General features: G+C 41.7%; 1 protein-coding gene across 21 annotated transcripts in view; it reads left to right on the top strand.

Moving 5' to 3' along the window:
* The window catches only part of APBB2 (amyloid beta precursor protein binding family B member 2), a 398,765-nt gene that overhangs the window by 148,279 nt on the left and 229,028 nt on the right, over nt 1–21,458 (top strand). For 16 of the 21 annotated variants that reach the window (NM_001133964.2, XM_063723212.1, XM_063723221.1 and 13 more), the window contains 1 exon segment: nt 200–314. The exons of the other annotated variants lie outside the window; for them this stretch is intronic. Coding sequence is in view for 14 of the 16 variants with exons in the window: in XM_063723212.1 (XP_063579282.1) it covers nt 269–314 (46 nt within the window). In the remaining 2 variants the exon portion in view is untranslated. 21 annotated transcript variants of the gene reach the window in all.

Below are 21,458 nucleotides of genomic sequence, written 5' to 3'. Positions count from 1 at the left end.
TGCTAATCATCAGCAAGCCCTGGGCCTGCCTGCGGTGACAGGGAGACTTCATCTTGCATGCGACTATGAATAATTCATAAACATGGTTATCTGGAAATATGTGGTCATCATTAGCATTTTAATGAAAAAAAAAAAAAGCTGTCATTATCCTAAGTCTCTGTTTTGTTTCTACCTTTTTTTTTGTCTCCCCCCACCACAGCTAACCATCTCAGTCTTTCCTGAGGACTTGGGAACTGCCGAGGCCCCTGCCAGTGTGTTGACTGTCGCTATGGGCAGACGGTACCCGGAGGCTCACTGTCGTCCAGGCAGCTCATGTATGTATGGGATCAGTCTCTCTCTTGCTTTTTTCTCTTTAATTTTCATTGTAGAATATCACAGAGTACTGAATTGGTAAAAGCTTTAAAGGTTTAAATAAGGATGTTTAGAAATACAAGAGAATGGATTGCTCTAGGGTAAGTTTTGAATATTGCATGGTAAGAAATGTTATCTAAATTAGGATTTTTGTAATCAAGTGGCCCTATAAGACCAGAAGTGTATGTCAACAATCTCCTTTTTCTGTTTCTGTGCATCCATTCTTTTTTTCCAAATTTTTCTTTTCTTTTTTGAGACAGGGTCTTGCTCTGTTGCCCAGGCTGGGGTCCAGTGGCATGAACACAGCTCACTGTAGCTTCGAACATCTGGTTCAAGTGATCCTTCCACCTTAGCCTACGGTGTAATTGGGACTACAGATGTGCCACTATGCCTGGCTAATTTTGTTTATTTTTTGTAGAGATGGGGTCTTGCTATGTTGCCCAGGCTGGTCTTGACCTCCTAGGCTCAAGAGATCCCACCCACCTCAACCTCCCAAAGTTTCTGGATTACAGGCATGAGCCACCATGCCTGGTCTAATGTATCTATTCTTCTACAGGCTTTTATTTTTTTAAGCTTTCCTTTTTCATCACAATATATAACATTTGAAATGATAATAATGCCATAAATTAAAAACATTTCGCAGTGATTGTTTGAATTCCTTTATAATCACAAAATTCGTGGACCCAGAAGAGAGGTCCCCTGGGTATGTCTCTGTTTAATATGTATTAGGGAGGGAGTTCCTGGCTCTTATTTCTTAGCCTTCTCCAAAGGAGGAAACTCTTTCAGTTCCCTCAGGGATGACCTTCGATATCTCACAACACTAAAGTTTTTCCAGCAGTCTTTTGAGAACTGCTATAGTTGTAGCCTTTTCCTATTTGTCGTTACCCCTGATTAACCTGGGAGAAAAATGATTCTTCCCTTTAATGGTCTATGTTTATTTCTATGAAGGGCAGTGTGTCTCAGACTTACTTCTTGCTCCCTGCAGTCTTTTGGCCTTGGACCAGCTGTATAGATATTTATTTGTTTTTGTTGCTTTCCTTTGGAACCCGTGGAATTTTGGCTCCAAGTCAGGGGAAATTTGGGGTAATTCCCCGTAAGTGCTTTTGCTGCCATATCCTTTCTGTAATTATGCTTATTCATATTCATCTTTAAGTCCTATTACCTTGTGCAGCTCAGTTTTTTTCTTTGTAGGAAAGTTATGGCTGGGCTCATGCCTGTAATCCCAGCAGTGGCTCAAGTCTATAATCCCAGCATTTTGGGGCCAGGTGTGGTGGCTCACGCCTGTAATCCCAGCACTTTGGGAGGATGAGGCGGGCAGATCACAAGATCAGGAGATGGAGACCATCCTGGCTAACGCAGTGAAACCCCGTCTCTACTAAAAATACAAAAAATTAGCCGGGTTTTGGGGTGGGCGTCTGTAGTCCCAGCTACTCAGGAGGCTGAGGCAGGAGGATGGCGTGAACTCGGGAGGCGGAGCTTGCAGTGAACTGAGATCGCGCCACTGCACTCCAGCCTGGGCGACACAGCGAGATTCTGTCTCCAAAAAAAAAAAGAAAAAAAAAAAAAATCCCAACATTTTGGGAGGCTGAGGTGGGCGGATCACTTGAGCCGAGGAGTTTAAGACCAGCTTGGGCAACATGATGAAACCCTGTCTCTACAAAAAATACAGAAATTAGCCAGGCATGGTGGCATGCGCCTGTAGTCCCAGCTACTCGGGAGGCTGAGGTGGGAAGATTGCTTGAGCCCAGGAGGTACAGGTTGCAGTGAGCTGAGATTGCACCACTGCATTCCAGCGTGGGTGACAGAGCGAGACTCTGTTTCAAAAAAAGAAAACAGAAAGCAAAGTTAGAACCACCCTCAAGCCCTCACCCAGACAGTTGCTTGTAAAGTAAGTCAGACAGTTAAAAGTAGTGGCATTTTATAGCAGTAGGGAGGGATTGCTGATAATAGAATAGGGATTCGGACCAACAACCAGCATTAAAGCCAGCAGTGTTGGGGTAAACAGCTCTTCACATATTTTCAGATATTGTTAGCATCTCCAAGGGCATTACAGATTTACTCTGAAATTAGCAATTTTCATAGTGAGCATCATCAGAAAAAAGTTTACACCTGTACCCTGTATAACAGGGCTCTGCATACTGTAGCCAATAGGTCAGATCCAGCCCATGCTTATTTTTATAGGAGCTGAGGGTGGTTTTTATATTTTTAAATGGTTACATTTTAAATGGTTATGTAAGCACCTACATAATCTCTTTTTTGTCTCTTGGCCCTCAAAGCCTAAAATATCTGTGATCCTGTTAAGAAAAAATTTGCCCACCCCTATGTAGAAGAAAGTTGGAGGACATGTACTGCCATTGATCCAAGTGAAATTGTTAGTACTTGAGCATTTTTGACATACAAAAAGATTAATTTCATATGGTTCAAGCTAATATATTTTGAGGACATTGTTCTTTCACAGTGGTTAAAATGCTAACATTTGGGCTCTTGGAGTGGAAGAAGTAAATTTATCTGAAAAATTCACATATGTGGACCTGCTCCTTTTTTCATCTTAGAGAATGACACATTGGCCATCAGCTGAGTGCCTTTCCAGAGATTACCGAAGGGCCCTGAGCTGCACAGGTGTGTGCTGTCCTGTAATTGCAAGGAAGCTCTTTATTTTCATTTGACTTATTTCTTACTAAAAGCTCTTTAGGAGAAAACTATCTTCTCCTTACTGGGTGCCAGAACTGTGCTACCTGTGCTCAGCATAGAGATTGCTGCCCCGAGGCCTCTGCTGAGCTTGTCACTTTGTGCCTTTTTTCTGGTGGAGGGAGAGTGAGTGGCTGCTTTTCCGGGGGCACACATCTGCATAACACGTTGCCTGAACCGCCCTTCCCTGGAACTAGAGTGTGGTTCGTACCGTCTCATGGTTTCCATCTCTGATTTCTTTTCCCGGTGTTGTTGATCCCTCAGTCCAAGGCATGAACACTTACTTATTTTATTTGATTGGTTCTCCATTCCTCCCTTCTACGTACTCCTTTGTAGCTTGCTTCTCCTGATCATTAAATAAGATTTGGCTGGGTGCTGTAACCCCAGCACTTCGGGAGGCCAAGCTGGGCGGATCACCGGAGGTCAGGAATTCGAGACCAGCCTGGCCAACATGGTAAAGCCCCATTTCTACTAAAAAAAAAATACAAAAATTAGCTGGGTGTGATTGAGGGCGCCTGTATCCCAGCTACAGGAGAGGCTGAGGCAGGAGAATTGCTTGAACCTGGGAGGCGGAGGTTGCAGTGAGCCAAGATTGCGGCATTGCACTCCAGCCTGGGCGACAAGAGCAAAACTCAAAATAATAAATAAATAAATAAATAAGATTTGCTTGTTGAACCTCAAGCTGACGTTCTGTAGAGGCTACTCATAGCAGAAAGAAATATTAACCTTAGCAGCCCTTGCTGCCCTCACATAAGGCAGGAAAGCCAGTTTGACCTGGGGCCTCCTCACCAGGCCTGTGTCTGAACAGGGCCACACTGTTCCCTGGAGAAGGGAAACGATTTCAGTAAAAAACAACAGCAACATGCCATAGTTAATAATTTTATCATCAGGTGTGGTCGGAATCATCAGTCAAGGGTCAGCAGTGCATACTGCTGTGCTCTACATTGTTTTTGAGGCTTGTATGTCAGACTGGAGTTTTAATTTTCTTTCTTTCTGTTTTGAGATTATTCTGCCTTTCCAGGACAGGGTGCTGCCTTTGGATGGAATGCAGAATGGCATCCATTGAGCACGAAAATAAGAAGTAAATAGCTAGAGCTGTTCTTTCCAGGCTTTTCATACAGATATTTGTGTTTATGTTAAAACTCCAGTTTTAAAATGAGTCATGTGCCACATAACAATGTTTCAATCTATGATGGACTGCATATACAACAGTAGTCCCATAAGATTATAAGACCCTATTTCTCCTGTACCTTTTCTATGTTTAGATATGTTTAGGTGCACAAATACTTATCATTGTATTACATTTGCCTGCGGTATTCAGTACAGTAACACGCTGTACAGGTTTGCAGCCCGGGAACACTAGGCTCTGCCATCTAGCCTAGGTGTGTAGTAGGCTGTGCCATTTAGCCTGGGTGTGTAGTAGGCTGTACCATCTAGGTCTGTGTAAGAACACTCCATGATGATGTTTGCACAGCAATGAAATTGCCCAATAATGCATTTCTCAGAATGTATTTCTGTTGTTCAGCAACACATGACTATATTCCAGGAATTGCTAATAAAAATTGCGTATTTGTTCATTTTTGTCTGTACCTATCCATTCCTTTGGATGGCTGCAGCCACCACTGCAACCGCAGCTGTGAGGATCTGGACCATTACAATAGCTTCCAGACCTTGGCCTGCAGTCTCTTTGCCTGCAAACTTAACTCATGCATAGTGGCCAAATGAATCTAACTGAGGCGTGGCTCTGACCATGCCGCTTCCCTGCTGAAAATGTTTAGTGTGTCCCCACTGGTTTAAAAGGTCACCCTGGTATTTGAGTCCTTTAGGTTTCCTTTCACTGCTCCTTATTTTTATTACCCATTACTCATGATGAATGATCGTTACTGTTGTTGGTATTATTACTATTCAGTAGACATTTACAGTAGCCTGTGTGGGCTGCTCCTGCCAGGGTACACCCTGTGCCTTTGGGTCATGTGCCTTTGCTCCTGCTGTTTCCCCTCTGGTATGTGGATCCATCTTTTGGTAACCCGCTAAAATCCTGCTTTTGCCATGGGGTGCAGCAGAGTCGCTCTCTTTCCCAGGGAGTTTCCTGGTTTCCCCGCTGGAAGCACGTGTTCCTGCAGCTCTTAAATCTCCCTCTTGATGCTTGCTTGTGTCCTAAATTCTTTTTATATTTTGGCACATGTATATAATTTGTCTGAACTCCAGTACTATTTCCCTCTTCTCCTCTGTGACTGAGGACACTATTTTATCTACAGTAGTTGCTCCAATATTTGTGGAGTCATCTTGGGCTAAGGGGTGGAACTGGATAATAACCATCCTCAGAGCCTGTGCCAGCCAAGACCGAGGGGGAGGGAGTAATTGGAGCCTGACGCTGAATAAATGCTTAATAAATATATATCGAATGGATAAATGAATGAAGTACTTGCTTATAAACTTAACTCAGCATTGATAAGGGGAGAAATTCTTTGCATATTACAAGTTTTTGCAAATCCTGCTTTCCAACACACATGGTTCTCTTGAGCTTTAGTTGTATTCATGATAACTTTTTCCTGAACAACCGCTATTTACTGTTCTATTTCTAGCTCTTGGGCACAGGTTTTGCCAGTTGTGTCGGCTCTCTCTTTTGGTAAATTGTTTCTTGTTTGGTGTTAAGCTTTCACTGTAAGTCTCTTCCGTAGAGGATGTTTTATGTGGGAGTCATGTACAACTAGGATTGTGGAAATCCCCCACTTTCTCATTTGCCTCAGTTAGTGCCCCATGGGTGTCCTGGCTTCTGGACCAGTGTTATTGTTATTATTATTATTATTATTTTTTTTTGAGACGGAGTTTTGCTCATTGTTACACAGGCTGGAGTGCAGTGGCGTGATCTTGCCTCACTGCAACCTCTGCCTCCCGGTGCTGAGACCAGCTTGGTCGGGGAGACCCTAACCCAGTGGCGCTAGAGGGATTAAAGACACACACACAGAAATATAGAGGTGTGAAGTGGGAAATCAGGGTCTCACAGCGTTCAGAGCTGGGAGCCCGAACAGAGATTTACCCACATACTTATTAACAGCAAACCAGTCATTAGCATTGTTTCTATAGATAATAAATTAACTAAAAGTATCCCTTAAGGGAAACGAAGGGATGGGCCAAATTAAAGAAATAGGTTGGGCTAGTTAACTGCAGCAGGAACATGCCCTTAAGGCATAAATCACTCTTGCTATTTGTGGCTTAAGAACGCGGTTTTCCGCCCTGGGTGGGCCAGGTGTTCCTTGCCCTCATTCCTGTAAACCCGCAACCTTCCAGCTTGGGCGTTAGGGCCATTGTGAACATGTCACAGTGCTGCAGATATTTTGTTTATGGCTAGTCTTGGGGCCAGTTTATGGCCAGATTTTGGGGGCTTGCTCCCAACATCCCGGGTTCAAGCAATTCTCCTGTCTCAGCCACCTGAGTAGTTGGGATTACAGGCTCCTGCCACCACGCCTGGCTAATTTTTGTATTTTTAGTAGAGATGGGTTTTCACCATGTTGGCCAGGCTGGTCTCGAACTCCTGACCTCAGGTGATCCGCCCTGCCTCAGCCTCCCAAAGTGCTGGGATTGTAGGCGTGAGCCACCTCGCCCAGCCTAATGTTATTGTTTTCTTGGCTTGGGGACCTGATGCTTCATGGGTGTTCTGTATTTGGATGCCATACCTCTACATGGGAGCTGTTTTGAAATTTTGATTTCTTGTTGGTGAGATATGACCCTTTGTTCTCCAGGGTTCATCAAGATCTCAGCCCCTATGCACTAAGCCTATCTCGTGTTCTGATAGCCTTTTACATCTTCAGAGCTTTAACTTTCTCTCATCTGACTTTAAGTTCTATCTTTGGTTCTGGCCCAGGGATTTATTTCTTGTGATTTTGATTTTTTTCTTAGTATTTTCTTAGTAGTTAATGATCTCTCACTCAGTTTTTCCATGTGTTTGAAACAGGCAGAGCCCTTCCCTGTCATCTCAGCTCACCATGTTGATTGGAAACTTTATTACCACCGTCCTATTAAAGAATTTTAAGATATTTTCGTCACCAAATTGCAATCCCTGATTTCTGCAGAACTTTAGATGTTAAGTATTAATTCAGTGAATGGGTGCTCTGCAGATCCCTCTACTGAGATGCCATGAACCTGAGTAACCACATTTTTGTAGTGTAGCATAGTCTCATCCGTGGCTACCTCTTTACTTGTAGATAACTTTCTGTGCCTGTCTGAGAGTCAGTCAGTTAGGTTCTAGATTTTTATTACATAGCATGTGAACCCAACCTGTGAAATTGGTGATCTGAGGCCTGTTGACTGCCATTATTTTCAGATACTCATAAATACAGACCTTGTTTTCACATAACTAGTAAATAATGTTACATCTTGATGTTGACACTAGTAAAGAAAGGTTACTTCTATGTATTTATCTTTCACTGAAGAAAGAAATGAAATTTCAATAGTCCAAATTAAGTCCCTAATTTGTAACTTGTTCTTTTTTTTTTTTTTAAACCTCTCTTGTAATTTGCTACTTCCAGGGTAGAGATTTGCAGTCTTACTTTGTTGTAATAAAAGAGTGTCCTTTTTGTTTGGATGCTCTGGATCTATCACTTTCCCTTTTGCTGACGAATACAGTGGGACTAAGAAGCCCTGTGACAAGTCTTCACCAGGAGGAATCGGATGCCCTGGAAAGAAGCCTACCTGGTGTCTGCTTTTGTTGCAGAATGAAACTCTGGAAACATGCCAGAATAGTCTTTGGAGGGACTTTAGTCCTTTTTCCCTTCCCTATACTCCACATAAAGAGGATTAGGATGCTGGGGATAGGTCAGAAAGGGTCCCGTGTGTGAGAGGACAGGCTTTGCCCCTGAGAAAGATGAGAAGAATGCGTTGTCCTCAGGGCAGGAGGCACAGCACCTCTGCTTGAAGGAAGAGCGGGGAGGAAATGCCCCAGCCAGACTTGAGAAGCTTAAGACCTATCTTCTGCGAGCAGCCTCCAGAAGGGAAAGGAGAAAAGCATGCAACTTTTTATGGGGCCTCATTTTGAAACCAAAGCAAAAGGACTTATTTTTCCAGGTTCTTGGACACTTGCTCATTTATGCAAACCTGAAATTGTCCTCGGGAGAAGTGAACTCTGCTGACCTTCCTTTGCACAAAAGGCCACAAAAATCTATGCAAGATGAAACCAATAGAATTCTAAATGAATGACTTGGCATATTTATTTCAGAGTCATAAGATAGGTCAGTTTGTTGTTTGCCTCTGTAGCTTCTAGACCTTTCTGTTATGAATATGTACTAAGGAAAAGAAAACAGCAACATATACTATTGAATATTGTATTTATTTTTATTTTTGAGACGGAGTCTTACTCTTGTTGCCCAGGCTGGAGTGCAATAGCGCTATCTCGGCTCACTGCAACCTCTGCCTCCCGAATTCAAGAGATTCTCCTGCCTCAGCCTCCTGAGTAGCTGGGATTACAGGCGCCCACCACCACACCCAGCTAAATTTTTGTATTTTTGGTAAAGAGGGGGTTTCACCATGTTGGCCAGGCTGGTCTCGAACTCCTGACCTGAGGTGATCTGCCCGCCTCAGCCTCCCAAAGTGCTGGGATTACAGGCGTGAGACACCGCGCCCTGCCTGAATATTTTATAGATGATGCTTTGTTAAAGGAATATCTAGACTTTTTAGTCTGTCTTTTTTGATTTTATGGAAAATACTTAAGTCCATGGGATTCCATTTGTTTTCTCCCCTGAATTCTTCCCTAGGAGTGTCCAATTTTTGGGAAAGTTGATCCCCCTCTCCCAGAGTGCAAGAAAATTCCACGAAGAGCTTATGTTACATATTAGTTATTTGGAACTCAATACCAATAAATCCAACATGACTTGGCTAACTCTGGAAATCAGGCATACCTGCTGCCATCCTATCCTTGTGACTTGGGCTTAGTTAGGGGTAAAGAGGATTCCTGTTGTTTTTGAACAAGAGATAGTAGCTTTTTGTTTTGAAATCACTGATCCTCACACCGCAGGATCCAGTTTAAGCAAGTAAGCAGGGTGCAGTTTATAAAGACGCTTCCCTTTTTTGAGGGAAAAGGTACCGTTAAGAGGAGATAGGGTGACCAGTGCCAATTAATAGGTAGAGACTGTGTTCGCTGTACTCCTAATACTGTGTTGACCTCTCTGGGGTATTGAGAAGAGTTACATATTGCCCTCAATGCTTATATCTCATCTGTGGATGTGACCAAAGGTGGTAACTGTATCATTTAGAATCAGTTTATGTGATGAAGCAGTTTAGAGGAGGGGAAGGCTGGTAAAGATGTGTGCAGTCAGTAAAGCCCAGGAGAACACAATTTCCAGATCATCTTCCTCCAACAGGACACAATGGTCTGGGGAGGAATGCAATTCAGATCAAGTTGTTGGCAGATCAGGCATGGGAATGCAGGTCTCCTGAGTGGGATTTGAAGGACATATTAAATGGTACATTACGGAGGGATCTGATGAACTGGGATCAAATGAGAAGGGCCTAGGGGAGTGCATATGCCAATAAGAACAAAGAGTATATTCTTAATAAGAAGTTACATTTATTTTACTTATTTTATTTTTTATTTTTATTTATTTATGTATTTTTTTGAGATGGAGTTTCGCTCTTGTCACCCAGGCTGGAGTGCAGTGCCGCGATCTCAGCTCACTGCAACCTCCGCTTCCCAGGTTCAAGTGCCTCTCCTGCCTCAGCCTCCCACAGGCACCTGCCACCATGCCTGGCTAATTTTTTGTGTTTTTAGTAGAGATAGGGTTTCACCATGTTGGCCAGGCTGGTCTTGAACTCCTGACCTCAGGTGATCCACCCACCTTGGCCTCCCAAAGTGCTGGGATTGCAGGGGTGAGCCACCGCGCCCGGCCAGAAGTTACATTTATTACCATTAAGTTATTAGCACTTACATAGGCACTGTTCTGAGCACTTAATGTGTATACTTTTATTCTTCACTACAACTCTGTTACATAGATGCAACTATTATCACTCAATGACAGGAAACTGAGGCACACAGGAGCTATAGAAGCAACTTACTTAAGCCTACACAGACAATAGTGGAGCTGAGATTTGAACCCAGGCCTTTCGGCTCCAGAGTCTGTGCTTTTAACCACGCTGTGTGCCTGCTTCAGTAGATGAGAGAGGAGTCAGAGAGGTGTGACAACCAAGATAAGTTGTTGGGGAGAGAGGAAGTTCCAAGGTCAGGATTGCAGTGGAGCAGGTCCTAGAGATGTAGTGTTCATTTGGTGGCCACACGAAGGAGTGGTTGGTATAGAGGGCAGTGACAAGTCAACCTTATCAGGCAAGTCCTGGAACCAGGATGGCGAAAATAACAGTCCAGAGCCCTTACTCTGTGCTGGGCACTGGGAATAGAGCAGTGAAAAGGTTGATGAGGTCTCCACTCCCATAGCACTTCTGTTTGTTCTAGTGATGGAGACAGGTGGTAGGAAAGCCTTCCAGTAGAGGAAATAATTGTGGATTGTGGTACCTGCTATGGAGGAATGAAGAGTGTGATGGAGGGATACTGGTCACGGCCCACATGATGTTGGGTGACCAGGGAAGGTGTCCCTGAAGAAGCAGTGCTTGAGCTGCAATCTGAAGCATGGGGAAAGCCCAGTCTATGAAGAGCTGGGAAAAGCCCATTGCAGACCAAGGGGTATGGACTGTTTAAGGAATGGCATGGAGCCAGGGTGGCCAGAGCATAGCAAGTGTGGTGGGACCTGGTGGGAGATGAGGTTGGAGAAGGCGGCCTGGTCAAATCAGAGTGGAGGGCCTTGGTAAGGAGTTTCAGCTGTTTCCTAAGAGTAGTGGGGAGCCACTGAAGGTTCAGTGGGTGCGGGGCATCTAGGGTGCTAAAAGGATGTGCCTGTTTGATCAGGGAGGGGCAGGGAGGTGGCGAGAGCAGCATGCAGACAGCACATTTAGGAGGCTTCTCCCCTGTATGGTAGCTTAAAGGTTTGAATCACAGCTAACGTGGCTTTTCTGCCTGGGAAACAGCGAGCTGCACCTCAAAGCTTCTCAGTGGTCAAGCTGTGATCAGAGTTCACAGAAGCAAGACTTCACACCCACCTTTTAGCCATTGACTGCCCATTTATACTTTATATAGAGAGAAAAACCAAGGTATATGAACTTAAAAGATTAAGCAATTTTTATTTGTTTGTTATTATAGGTATGGGAATTTTTAAAACAGTTACTTTATAGGTAGTGGATGCTTTTGATATTGGCAGCAGAAAACCCTTCAGTGGATGATTTTCTCCTTCCCAAGATGGAGACTCAAAATGGAGACACAATTAATTGCCCACTCAATGCCCATATCCTGTTCCATTGTTGCTCATAGGGCCATAGTTTAATTCAGGGTGGTGTGGAGATGAGCATCGACAGTAAATTGTGATGATTAAGCCAATATACCAATTCTGAACCCTGATTTTCCAGCATTGCTTGTAGCAAGTGTGGCCCTGTGACCTACTTCTGGCCAGTGAGACCTGAGAATGAGCCCACTGGGATGGGAGTGAGGTTGCTGGGAAAGCATTTATTGTCCCTATAAAGCCTGACAAGTGAGCTTGTCAGTACCCTTCCTTGCTTTCCCATTCTTTCTGCCTTGAATGATGATGAGATGCCTGGATGTACAGCAGCCTTCATGTCACCATGAGGTGACAAGCATGAAGAAAAGTCCAAGAGCCTCAGAGATACCTACCCTGAAGTTGTTTTCAAGCCAACACCGGCAGTCCTGGGCCTTCCAACTCCTTACTTTTTGTTGAATCCACTGTTAGGTAGGTTTTCTGTTACTTAAAGCTGAATGGACTGTTAAATGAAGCAGATATGAAGACGCAGATGTTATGAGCCTTTTCCTCATTATTGTGACAGCCTTATACATGTCCTTCATATTCAGTATGACCTTTATCTTGGTGAAAACAGTCTTTGAAAAGAAAGCTCTAACTTATATTAAAAGTTGTTCACAGTTCAAAGTGATGAGTTTTGGAGTTGTGGACTTGGAAATGTAATTTTCAAAATAAATGAACTCCTCCGTGTGAACTTGCTGTAGCAAGTACCGTGGAGATACACTTCATGGGCAGTATCTTCCTTATGGCCTTTTTTATGATAGTCTTAGTTTTCTGGTGAACTATATTGTGTGTATTTATGGCTTTATAGGAAACTATAGCAGTACTGGGGTAATAGCATAAATAGTCTGATTTCTTGAAAATGTTAAGCTCCAACAGGCTTTATTGGATTTCAGGGTAATGGTATTATTAAATTTTTTGCCACTTTTCAAACTTCTTGTGGCTGAGTTCCAAGCTGCTGCTTTTAAGAAATTTGGGGGCTGGTTCTGTTCATTTATGGAAAAAAGTTATCCTGGAATTTTCTATTGCTAAATTGAGGGGTAGGGAGAAATAATTTGAACTTTTTTTTTTTTTTTAACTGCCTTGGATTTGGGTGTAACACTCGGGATTACTTTCCACATGGAAGGTAGAAATGGCTTTGCAATATGTATCATGGAGATAATATAAGGTATGAAATGAAAATTGTCTTCTCTAGTTTATTGGGAAAAAAAACTAGAAGTCATAGGGTCATCACATTGTAAAGAGAAAAGAATTTCGCACATCATATAGTAAAATTTCACTTTTTTCCCTAGCCTTGGAAACTTGAGACCTGGAATGCTTTCAGTTATTCATTTAAAAAATAAAAATATGTGCAGTTACCCTATGTATCCTCTTCTGTAATGAAAAATTGTTCCAGCTGGGCGCGGTGGCCTACGCCTGTAATCCCAGCACTTTGGAAGGCCAAGGCAGGTGGCTCACTTGAGGTCAGGAGTTTGAGGCCTGGCCAACATGATGAAACCCCGTCTCTACCAAAAATATAAAAAATTGGCCCAGTGCCGTGGCTGGTGCCTGTAATCCCAGCTACTCAGGAGGCTGAGGCAGAAGAATCGCTTGAACCCAGGAGGCAGAGGTTGCAAGCCGAGATCATGCCACTGCACTCCAGCTGGGTGACAGAGTGAGACTCTGTCTCAAAAAAAAAAAAAGAAAGAAAGAAAGAAAGAAAAATTGTCCCAAAGGAACGAGAAACACTGTATAACCCCAAGAACCTTGACAAGAAGGTTTCAACTACCTCATTTTACCGAGAGGAAAGGTTACTGCTTTAAGGTAGACCAGCCAATTAGTCCTTGGGCAGGTTGGAACAGGACCACAGAAACTGTTAGGTGTGTTAACATCCTCAGTGCTGTTGTTGGAATTCACGATGGCAGTATCTTATGTGGGATCAGTGCTTGATCTTGTCTACGAGAGCCGTGAGGGTTTGACAGACACTGATATGACACAGGGCATCCCAGGCAGAACAAATGGAAGAGGCTTGTGAGTGGGAGATGTTTAGTAGCTTCAGTATAGAGTGAGGCACTGGTGTGGTGCCCTGCTTGGGATCAGGTGGGAGAAGAACAGTTTATGTCCATGCAGATTAGGGACAAGTTGGGGTTAGTTTGACCCATTTGGGACAGAATATAGAGGGTCATAAGAGCCCATCAGTGAAGTGAGATTTTGTTTTGGTATGTATGTATGTATGTATTTATTTTTGTACAGACAAGGTCTCACTATGTTGGCCAGGCTGATCTCCAACTCCTGTCCTCAAGTGATCCTCCTTCCTCAGCCTCTGAACATGCTGGGATTACAGGCATGACCTACCATGCCTGGCCCAAGTGAGATTTTGTTTGGTAACCAATGAAAAGCTTTAAGAATATTCATGTTGGTGACAGTTAACACTTACACAGCAATTACTGTGTGCCATCACCATTCTGAGTGCTTTACACACACTCTCCTATTTAATTCCCACAACAGACATTTGGTATAGATATTCTCATTATCTCCATTTTACAGTGGAGGAAACGGAGGTTAGCTGACTTACCTCAAGAGACACTCAGAGGAAGCAGTGGAGATGGAATTCAAACCTGGGTGGCCCAGCCCCAGGGTCCTGGCTGTTGATAGCCTGGAGCGTGTATATGTGGTGGTGTTAAAGGTGGTAGATGCTCTTAGGAAGGCAGCTCTGCGGGAGAGTACAGTTGGATTGGCATGAGGGCAGACAGGTGATGAGAATATCGACTGTAGGCCTTCGGGACGGTTAATAAGAGCCTGGCCTAGAGGTGACCGTGGAAATGAAAGGATGAGAATTAACATGTTACTAGCTTCAGAGGATGGATTAGTGCCAAGTTTCTGACTGGTCATGGGGCCAGGAAGGGATGGAGTCAGAAATGTCTGGGATATGGCTTGAATGTCCACCTAACCCAATTAGGGAAGTTGAGAGAAGATTTGGTGGGAGAGTGATGATTTTTTTTTACAGAGCCCTGTTTTCCTACTTTGTGACCAACTAGTGCAGTGGTTCTTAATCTGGGACTCTTGGGGAAAACTGTCTAGCAAAGAGATACATGTAAGTGTGTCCTAACAGATTTCTGTGAGTTTTTGGACTCTGCCAAGCTCACATGTTGTTTTAGCATGGCCTTGGGCCCACAGAAGGTCTCCAGTGTTTTGAGGCAGTTTGTGGCTGAGGCACTTAGAATTATATGGTGGCTTGTCCTGTTCCCAGCTTCAGAATCTGTGGGTGTGAGCTCAGGAGGAGGGGATGGGTGTGTGTCTGCATTTTAGAGACCCGCCTTTGTTTTAGCTTCCCTGGCCCTGATTCCTGACTTCCGCTTTCCTTCCTGCCCTTAAGTTCTGTTGAGGAAAGCAGGAGACTGTAGCTGGAGATAGAGGAGGTCCTTGGTGTTTCTTTGTGAACTTGCATCCTGTGTCGAGGGAAACACCCTGTTCCTGGTGGTGGCCTCCGGGCTCAACTCTTCCTGCTGCCGCCTTTCTGAGAAATGTGACCCTGGCCAGGTATGTCTTCTTGGAGGCTTCTAAATGCAGGTCCCAGCTGAAGGGCTGAGAAGGAACAGCAGGTTGTTCCAGGATAAGTAGCTGATACCTTTGTGGAAAAAAATCCTGACGTGGGTGAGAGAAAGTAGAGCTTGACAATTTGGACTTCTGTTTCATGACCATTTCTCCCTTTCTCTTCCCTTCCTCTTCTCCTTCCATTCCTTCTCCCTCCCTCTTCCTTATTTCTTATTAGAAGAGTTGCTAATTGTGCATGGTTAGTAACTGTGACTATACCTATTTTTATCTTCGACTATGGTTTTCAGGCTTGATTTTCCAGGGAAAGGTAACATTGGCAAGTTGCAGGAGCATTGGTGACGTGTGGAATTTGTAGGAATGGCTACATAGGAAAGATGAAGGGAACTAGAAGTCTTGGCTGCCCCTGTCCTCCAACCCCTTAAAACCCTCTGGAAAAACAATATGCAGGTGTGAATTTGAAACCTACTTCAGTCACCAGCAGAATGTCCATGCATGTGCCAGTTCCCTAATCTCTTATCTGTAAAATGGGGATGGTGATATTTACTTCTTTCCAAAGGGTGTTGTGACACACAAATGAGGCAGCATATGTGAAGGAATTCTAAGCATCTCTCTTATCTCCTTGTTCCCATCTAATTAAAAGTTTCTGTATTGTACCTTGGAATGATCCCAGAAATACTAGGAGGGAGGGAGAATCTAAGTGCTATGTTAAATTGCTTTTTGTATGTTTATTCCATTTCTACATAGTAACCATGTGAGGTAAATATTTTTATTTTTTGAGAGGAGAGAACTGAGGTTCAGAGAAGTTTAAAAGAAAATAGCTTCACCACCTGCTACATATGTGGCAGTTATTTACTATCTTGCTGCCTGTTACAACATCTATAAAATGAGGATAATAATAGTTTTCTCTCCATGGAGTGGTTATAAGGGTTGAAGTGGTTAATATATATGAAGTCTTAACATATAATGCCTAGTAAATAGTGTGATTGATGTATTAGCAATTACAGGGTGAGTGTCTCTTATACAAGATGTTTGGGACCAGAAGTATTTTGGATTTCATATTTTTGTTTTTGGATTTTTCAGTGTTTGCATTATACTTACCAGTTGAACATCCCAAACCCAAAACTCCAAAATCTGAAATGCTCCAAAATCTAAACTTTTGGAGCACTGACATGATGCTCAAAGGAAATGCTCATTGGAGCCTTTTGGATTTCAGATTTTTGGATTTGAGATGCTCAACTGGTGTTATCATTAAGAAAACTGCCAAATGTCTTCTAGGCCACTGTTTGGTGAAATCTGGATTGGCTCATATGTGTAATATGTTGAAATGGGATTCCACTATAATTTTCTAAACTAAGAGTGGATTTAGTTTTTGTGCAGAAGGATTGAGGAAGTGATGTTAGACATATCATGAAAACTTAAAAGGATTTAGAGAATGTGGGGAAAAGAGGAGAGATCTAGGGATAATTAGGAGGCAGGTCCAAAGGTAAGCTCTGTGTTGCTGCTGAGATGTGGTTGAAGAGAAACCATGACTTGGTTCGTTGGTTATGATACTTACCTTCTCTTGGAACCATCAGATCAGAGATAGATAAACTCAGCAAATGAGGTCTTTGGAGTCTCCATGTTACCAGCTTCATCCCACTTTCTACTTCCTGGAAGAGGCAGTGGAGTAGAATGTTAAACTAAGGATTCTGGGATCATTAGACCAGGATTGGAGCCTGGGCTCTGCTGCTTTTCAGCGTCCCAATGTTATGCAAGTTTGTTAACCTTGCTACAGCTTGGTGTCCTTGCTGTGTGAAACGAGGAGCATCATGGTGCCAACATTCTAGGATTTATGTGGAAATGAAAGGGATCATGAACACTCTTTGTATTTAGCCCAAAGGAAGCCCTCAACAAATGTTAGATACTTGATACCTGGGGTCCATTCCCTGTGGGCTTTGGTTAGGCCCCATAGGCAGGCCACAAGTGGCAATATTTGGGGGTAGTACCCTTTCTGTATAAATCCTGACTATGACAATAAAAGACTTGTACCTCCAGTCCCTGTTTCAGTTAACAGTCTCTGGCATAGAATCTTTGAGTTTCCTTTGAGATACTTTTTATCTGCCTCTCTTTTCTCTCAAAAAGCACCTTAGACCTTATAGGAGAACAGAAATGGAGTATCGAGTATCTTACAGTTGGAGGAGAACAGAAATTTTTTCATCTTCTACTGAGTTCAGAATACCTCATTCCCCTTACTCCAATTTTTAATTTGCTGCACAATGGGACCTTTATATCTAGCAATGGAGCTATTTAAACAAAATTACATTATAAACCAACAATTTTGCAGTTCTGTCCTGTGCTATACAGAGATTTTCCTCTTTATCTCAACTGTTCTCACTACCAAGGCAGGCTAAGGGGAATGAATGATGAGTTTCTCTAAGAAAAATTAACAGGTAACAAAATTGAACCAAGTTCCTCAGAATCACAGATCAAGAACACAAATCCCATGTGTCCTGACTCCCCACTCCAGTGCTCTTTCATTAAGGCCATGTTACCCCTCAGCCTTCCTTCCCACCCCTGTGAATAGAGCCTACCAGGGTGTTGCATGCTGCCTGGGAGGCAGCTGCCCTTGGGACGGCTTCCCTTGCTGATGTAGACCTTACCAAATGACCTGTGTCAGCCTCATGGGGAACCGTGAAATCTTTTAAAAAAAATCATGGATTCTACTTCAGAGGAAAAAAATCTTTCTTGGCCCATTTAGCAAGATCCTTGCTCCTTAGTTGCCTTTAGTTATCTTGATTTTTTTTTTTAAACTGGAGAAGACCATCTGCTTTATGAGGCATTTCATCTCTTATGTTTTCTCTAATAGGTCTTTGAAGTCTCAGTTAAGCATATTAAGGCTTCATCTCATTCTTGTTTGGGATCATTTTGTTTGGTGATTTTAAGTCACTGTCACTGGCATCTCTTGGTTGTATATTTGAGATACCTTGCAGTGTAGATTTTACGAAGAGATGTTATCTTTGTTCCATGAATTGCAGGCTCTGTGAGCCATTTTCCATATAGTGCCAAACTATCACAACAGGATTCTTTGCTTTTTAAATTCCTTCCTCTCACTACAAGAAGTCCTATTAACATGTTTTCTGAGCTGTAGAGTAAAATCTGTCAAATATAGCATGGAAAGCAGATGGGTGGTTGCTGTCGTCCTTTTCACAAACTCTAAACCTAGTCTTTCTTAGTAAAACTCAGCTTTGTCACCTTCTTTTACCCCAGAGTTTTCATTTACGAATAGAAAACGTATGTGAGGGAGAGGGCACTTCTTTATTGTTTTTTTAAAGATATATGGTATCTGTATACCCAGCTTCATGTATGAATCTTTTTTTTTTTCAAATTAAAAATCTTTGTCTCTGAATATAAAAATGTTTCATGCTCATTATAAAAAAAAACTTAGAAAAATAGCAACTTATAAAACATCAGAAGGCCATTTTCTAAATCCTGTCACCCAGAGATTACCACTATGAACATTTTGATGAACTCTTCTATTCATTCCTTTAGCAGTGATTTCTTGAACATCTGCTATGTGCCAGGCACTAGGAATATACTAATGAATGAAACATAGTCTCTGTCCTCACACAGGGAGCGAGAGAAAGACATTAAATAAATTATAGAAATTATATAAATATGAAATTTTATAAAAGTACAGAACACTAACAAAGTTAAATCCCATACAAACTATTTTTTAAGAAAGAAATAGAGTAAAATCCCTACTGACAATGAAAACATACCAGAAGACATGCTCAATTAAAAATGATTAAGACCGCCTGGCACGGTGGCTCACGCCTGTAATCCCAGCACTTTGGGAGGCTGAGGCGGGTGGATCACGAGGTCAGGAGATCGAGGCCATCCTGGCTAACACGGTGAAACCCTGTCTCTACTAAAAATACAAAAAATTAGCCGGGCTTGGTGGTGGGTGCCTGTAGTCCCAGCTACTTGGGAGGCTGAGGCAGGAGAATGGCGTGAACACGGGAGGCGGAGCTTGCAGTGAGCTGAGATCATGCCACTGCACTCCAGCCTGGGCAACAGAGCGAGACTCTGTCTCAAAAAGCAAAACAAAACAAAACAAAAAAAAAATGATTAAAACCATAATATTCTATTCAAAATAATTAAAAGAGATTATTACAAAATTATACAGGAGATGAAAGAACAGTGTAAGTCTGAATTAGCAGAACTCAGAGACAAGGAGACAGAACTCAAGAAAGAATTAGAAATTTTAAAAAATAATCTTGGAAATAAATTCTAAATTGGAAGGAGCACAAAATCAACTAAATACTACAAATATTGACCTAAGAGAAATAGAAGGTGAAAAGGAGGAAAAAGTTAAAAATCCAAAGGAAATGAAGAAAGAAGTAAAATTTGGGAAAAGTTGACAAATAATGAAGATACACAAAGCAGATCCAACATACAGGTAATAGGAGAGGAGAAAAATAAAGCAAAGGGGTGGTGCAAATGATACATTTTAAGACGAGTTTTCTGGAAAAAAATTGAAACTACATTTTGAAAGAAAAAATCATGTATTTTAGAATATCACCTTAGAACAACCCATACCAAGATATTCTAATAAAACTATTGGGTTAAAAAGAAGAAAGAAAAAGAAAAAGTCCTTTGGGCATCTAGACAAAAAAGGGAAAAACAGTAATAGAGAATTAGATTGTTCTTAGACTTTTTGACAGAAACTCTTACGCTGAAAGAAAAGTCATATCTAAGGTATTCAAAGGAAAGAAAATGTGAGCCAATATTTTTATATTTAACAAAATTGACCTTCAGACATAAAGAACACAAACTTATGAACATGCAAAAAAATCAGTGGAGGAAATATTGCTCCTCATGAGCTCCTCCTAAGGAACCTCCTACAGAGTGAGCTTCAAACAACAAAAATAACTGGAAAGATGTAAGATGAGCTTGGGACATCTCAAGATAATAAATAGGTAACAAGGGAGCTATCAAAGATTATTAGGGCATGTCAAAATGACTTAGGAGCCAACTTGAAGAGGCGCCTACTGGCCAAAAATAAAATTGCAAATATGTTTAAATCCATGAGGTTATGATATGAAAAAAAAATTATTGGTTCTGCAGTATGAAAAGTTAATGGAGCACCATTTCATCATCTTGAAAGTAGTTAGGAAAGAATCAGCTTCTTTCTTACATGAACTGTACCACTGGAAAACCAAGTTGTAGATGAAGGAAAGCATCTTCTAAAATTTTTCCACCCAGTAGATGAAAATGAAATTAAATAATTGGAATGTCACTATTTTCCAACCCCTGTGGATTTAGTGGATTTAGGCATTGAATAACAATGGCTGCTAACATTAGAAATGAATGAAAACCAGATACCATGTGCTTCCTAATGAAAGATCATACCACCACAGACTGAATTTCAATCTGTTCAAGCCTCTGAATCTAGCTCCAATTTGCAGGAAATTCAGAGGTTGGAGAAACGAGTTAAACATGCACCACCAAAATTCATGCTGTGGAAACTCCATAACTCACAGCCCAGACTCTTTAACAAATAAATTGTAAGGAAAAGAAAAGGATAGAGGCGATATAGATTGAATATAACTTAAAAGACATCAAAATTTTAAAAATAGACAACACTTATGCTGACTAGGATTGTGCACTCGGGTAACAGAATCATAAAGAAATGCCAGGAACTGATTACCATAAATTCAAGAGTTTGTTTACTTTGGAGGAAGGGAAGGGCATGGAGGGCCTTCTAGGGTAACAAGCAAAAGCTGTGTTTTGATTAAGATGGTAGTTATGAGTGTTTTCTTTATAGTAAGCTATTTGTTTTGTGTGGTTTTCTTCATCTGTGTTTTATTTTACCATAAAAAGATTTAAAAATATTTTTATGAAAGAATGACACTATACGTACTGCCTTTCTCCCAACTTTTATTATGAGAAGTTTCAAACAGAAAAATTGAATGCATTGTGTAGGGAATACCTATATACTCATCATACTGTTTTACAGTTAGTTTTTTTCATTTAGTGTTATTTAGTAAATATCTTTCTGTGCAGTTAAATATAGAAGCATCCTCACTTTTAAGTGATGCATAGTATTCCATTGTAGGATGTGATCCTTTATTTAATCAGTTTCCTAATGATGGACATTTAACTTGTTTTTGATTTTTTTCTAATAGAAATAATGCTGCTTATTTGTCCTTATGATAAATACCTAAAATTTGCTTTGTCACAGCATATTCTAATATGCAAAGTATAAATGCTGATGTGCTGTGAATGAACAGTTAGCAGTAGAGACTAAAGATGCAGCCTGTATTCTTCAAGACAGCCCTTTGTAACCTAGGGAGAACATAAACCTCAAAGAAAAAAATAAAAAACAGATTCCCCCCGCAGGATCCTCACATAGCATTATACCTTTCTTGGATCAATTTAGGTTTCATCCCACAGCTCTTCTACAATCTCATTTGGTTTTTGTGGGTATAACTAGTGTATCATTTATGTATTGCCACAATTAATGCTGCATAATGAACCACCCCAAAATTCAGTGGC

The sequence above is a fragment of the Pongo abelii genome, chromosome 3 (genome assembly GCF_028885655.2).
Source record: "Pongo abelii isolate AG06213 chromosome 3, NHGRI_mPonAbe1-v2.0_pri, whole genome shotgun sequence".
NCBI lineage: Eukaryota > Metazoa > Chordata > Mammalia > Primates > Hominidae > Pongo > Pongo abelii.
This window is presented reverse-complemented; position numbering and strand designations above follow the sequence as displayed.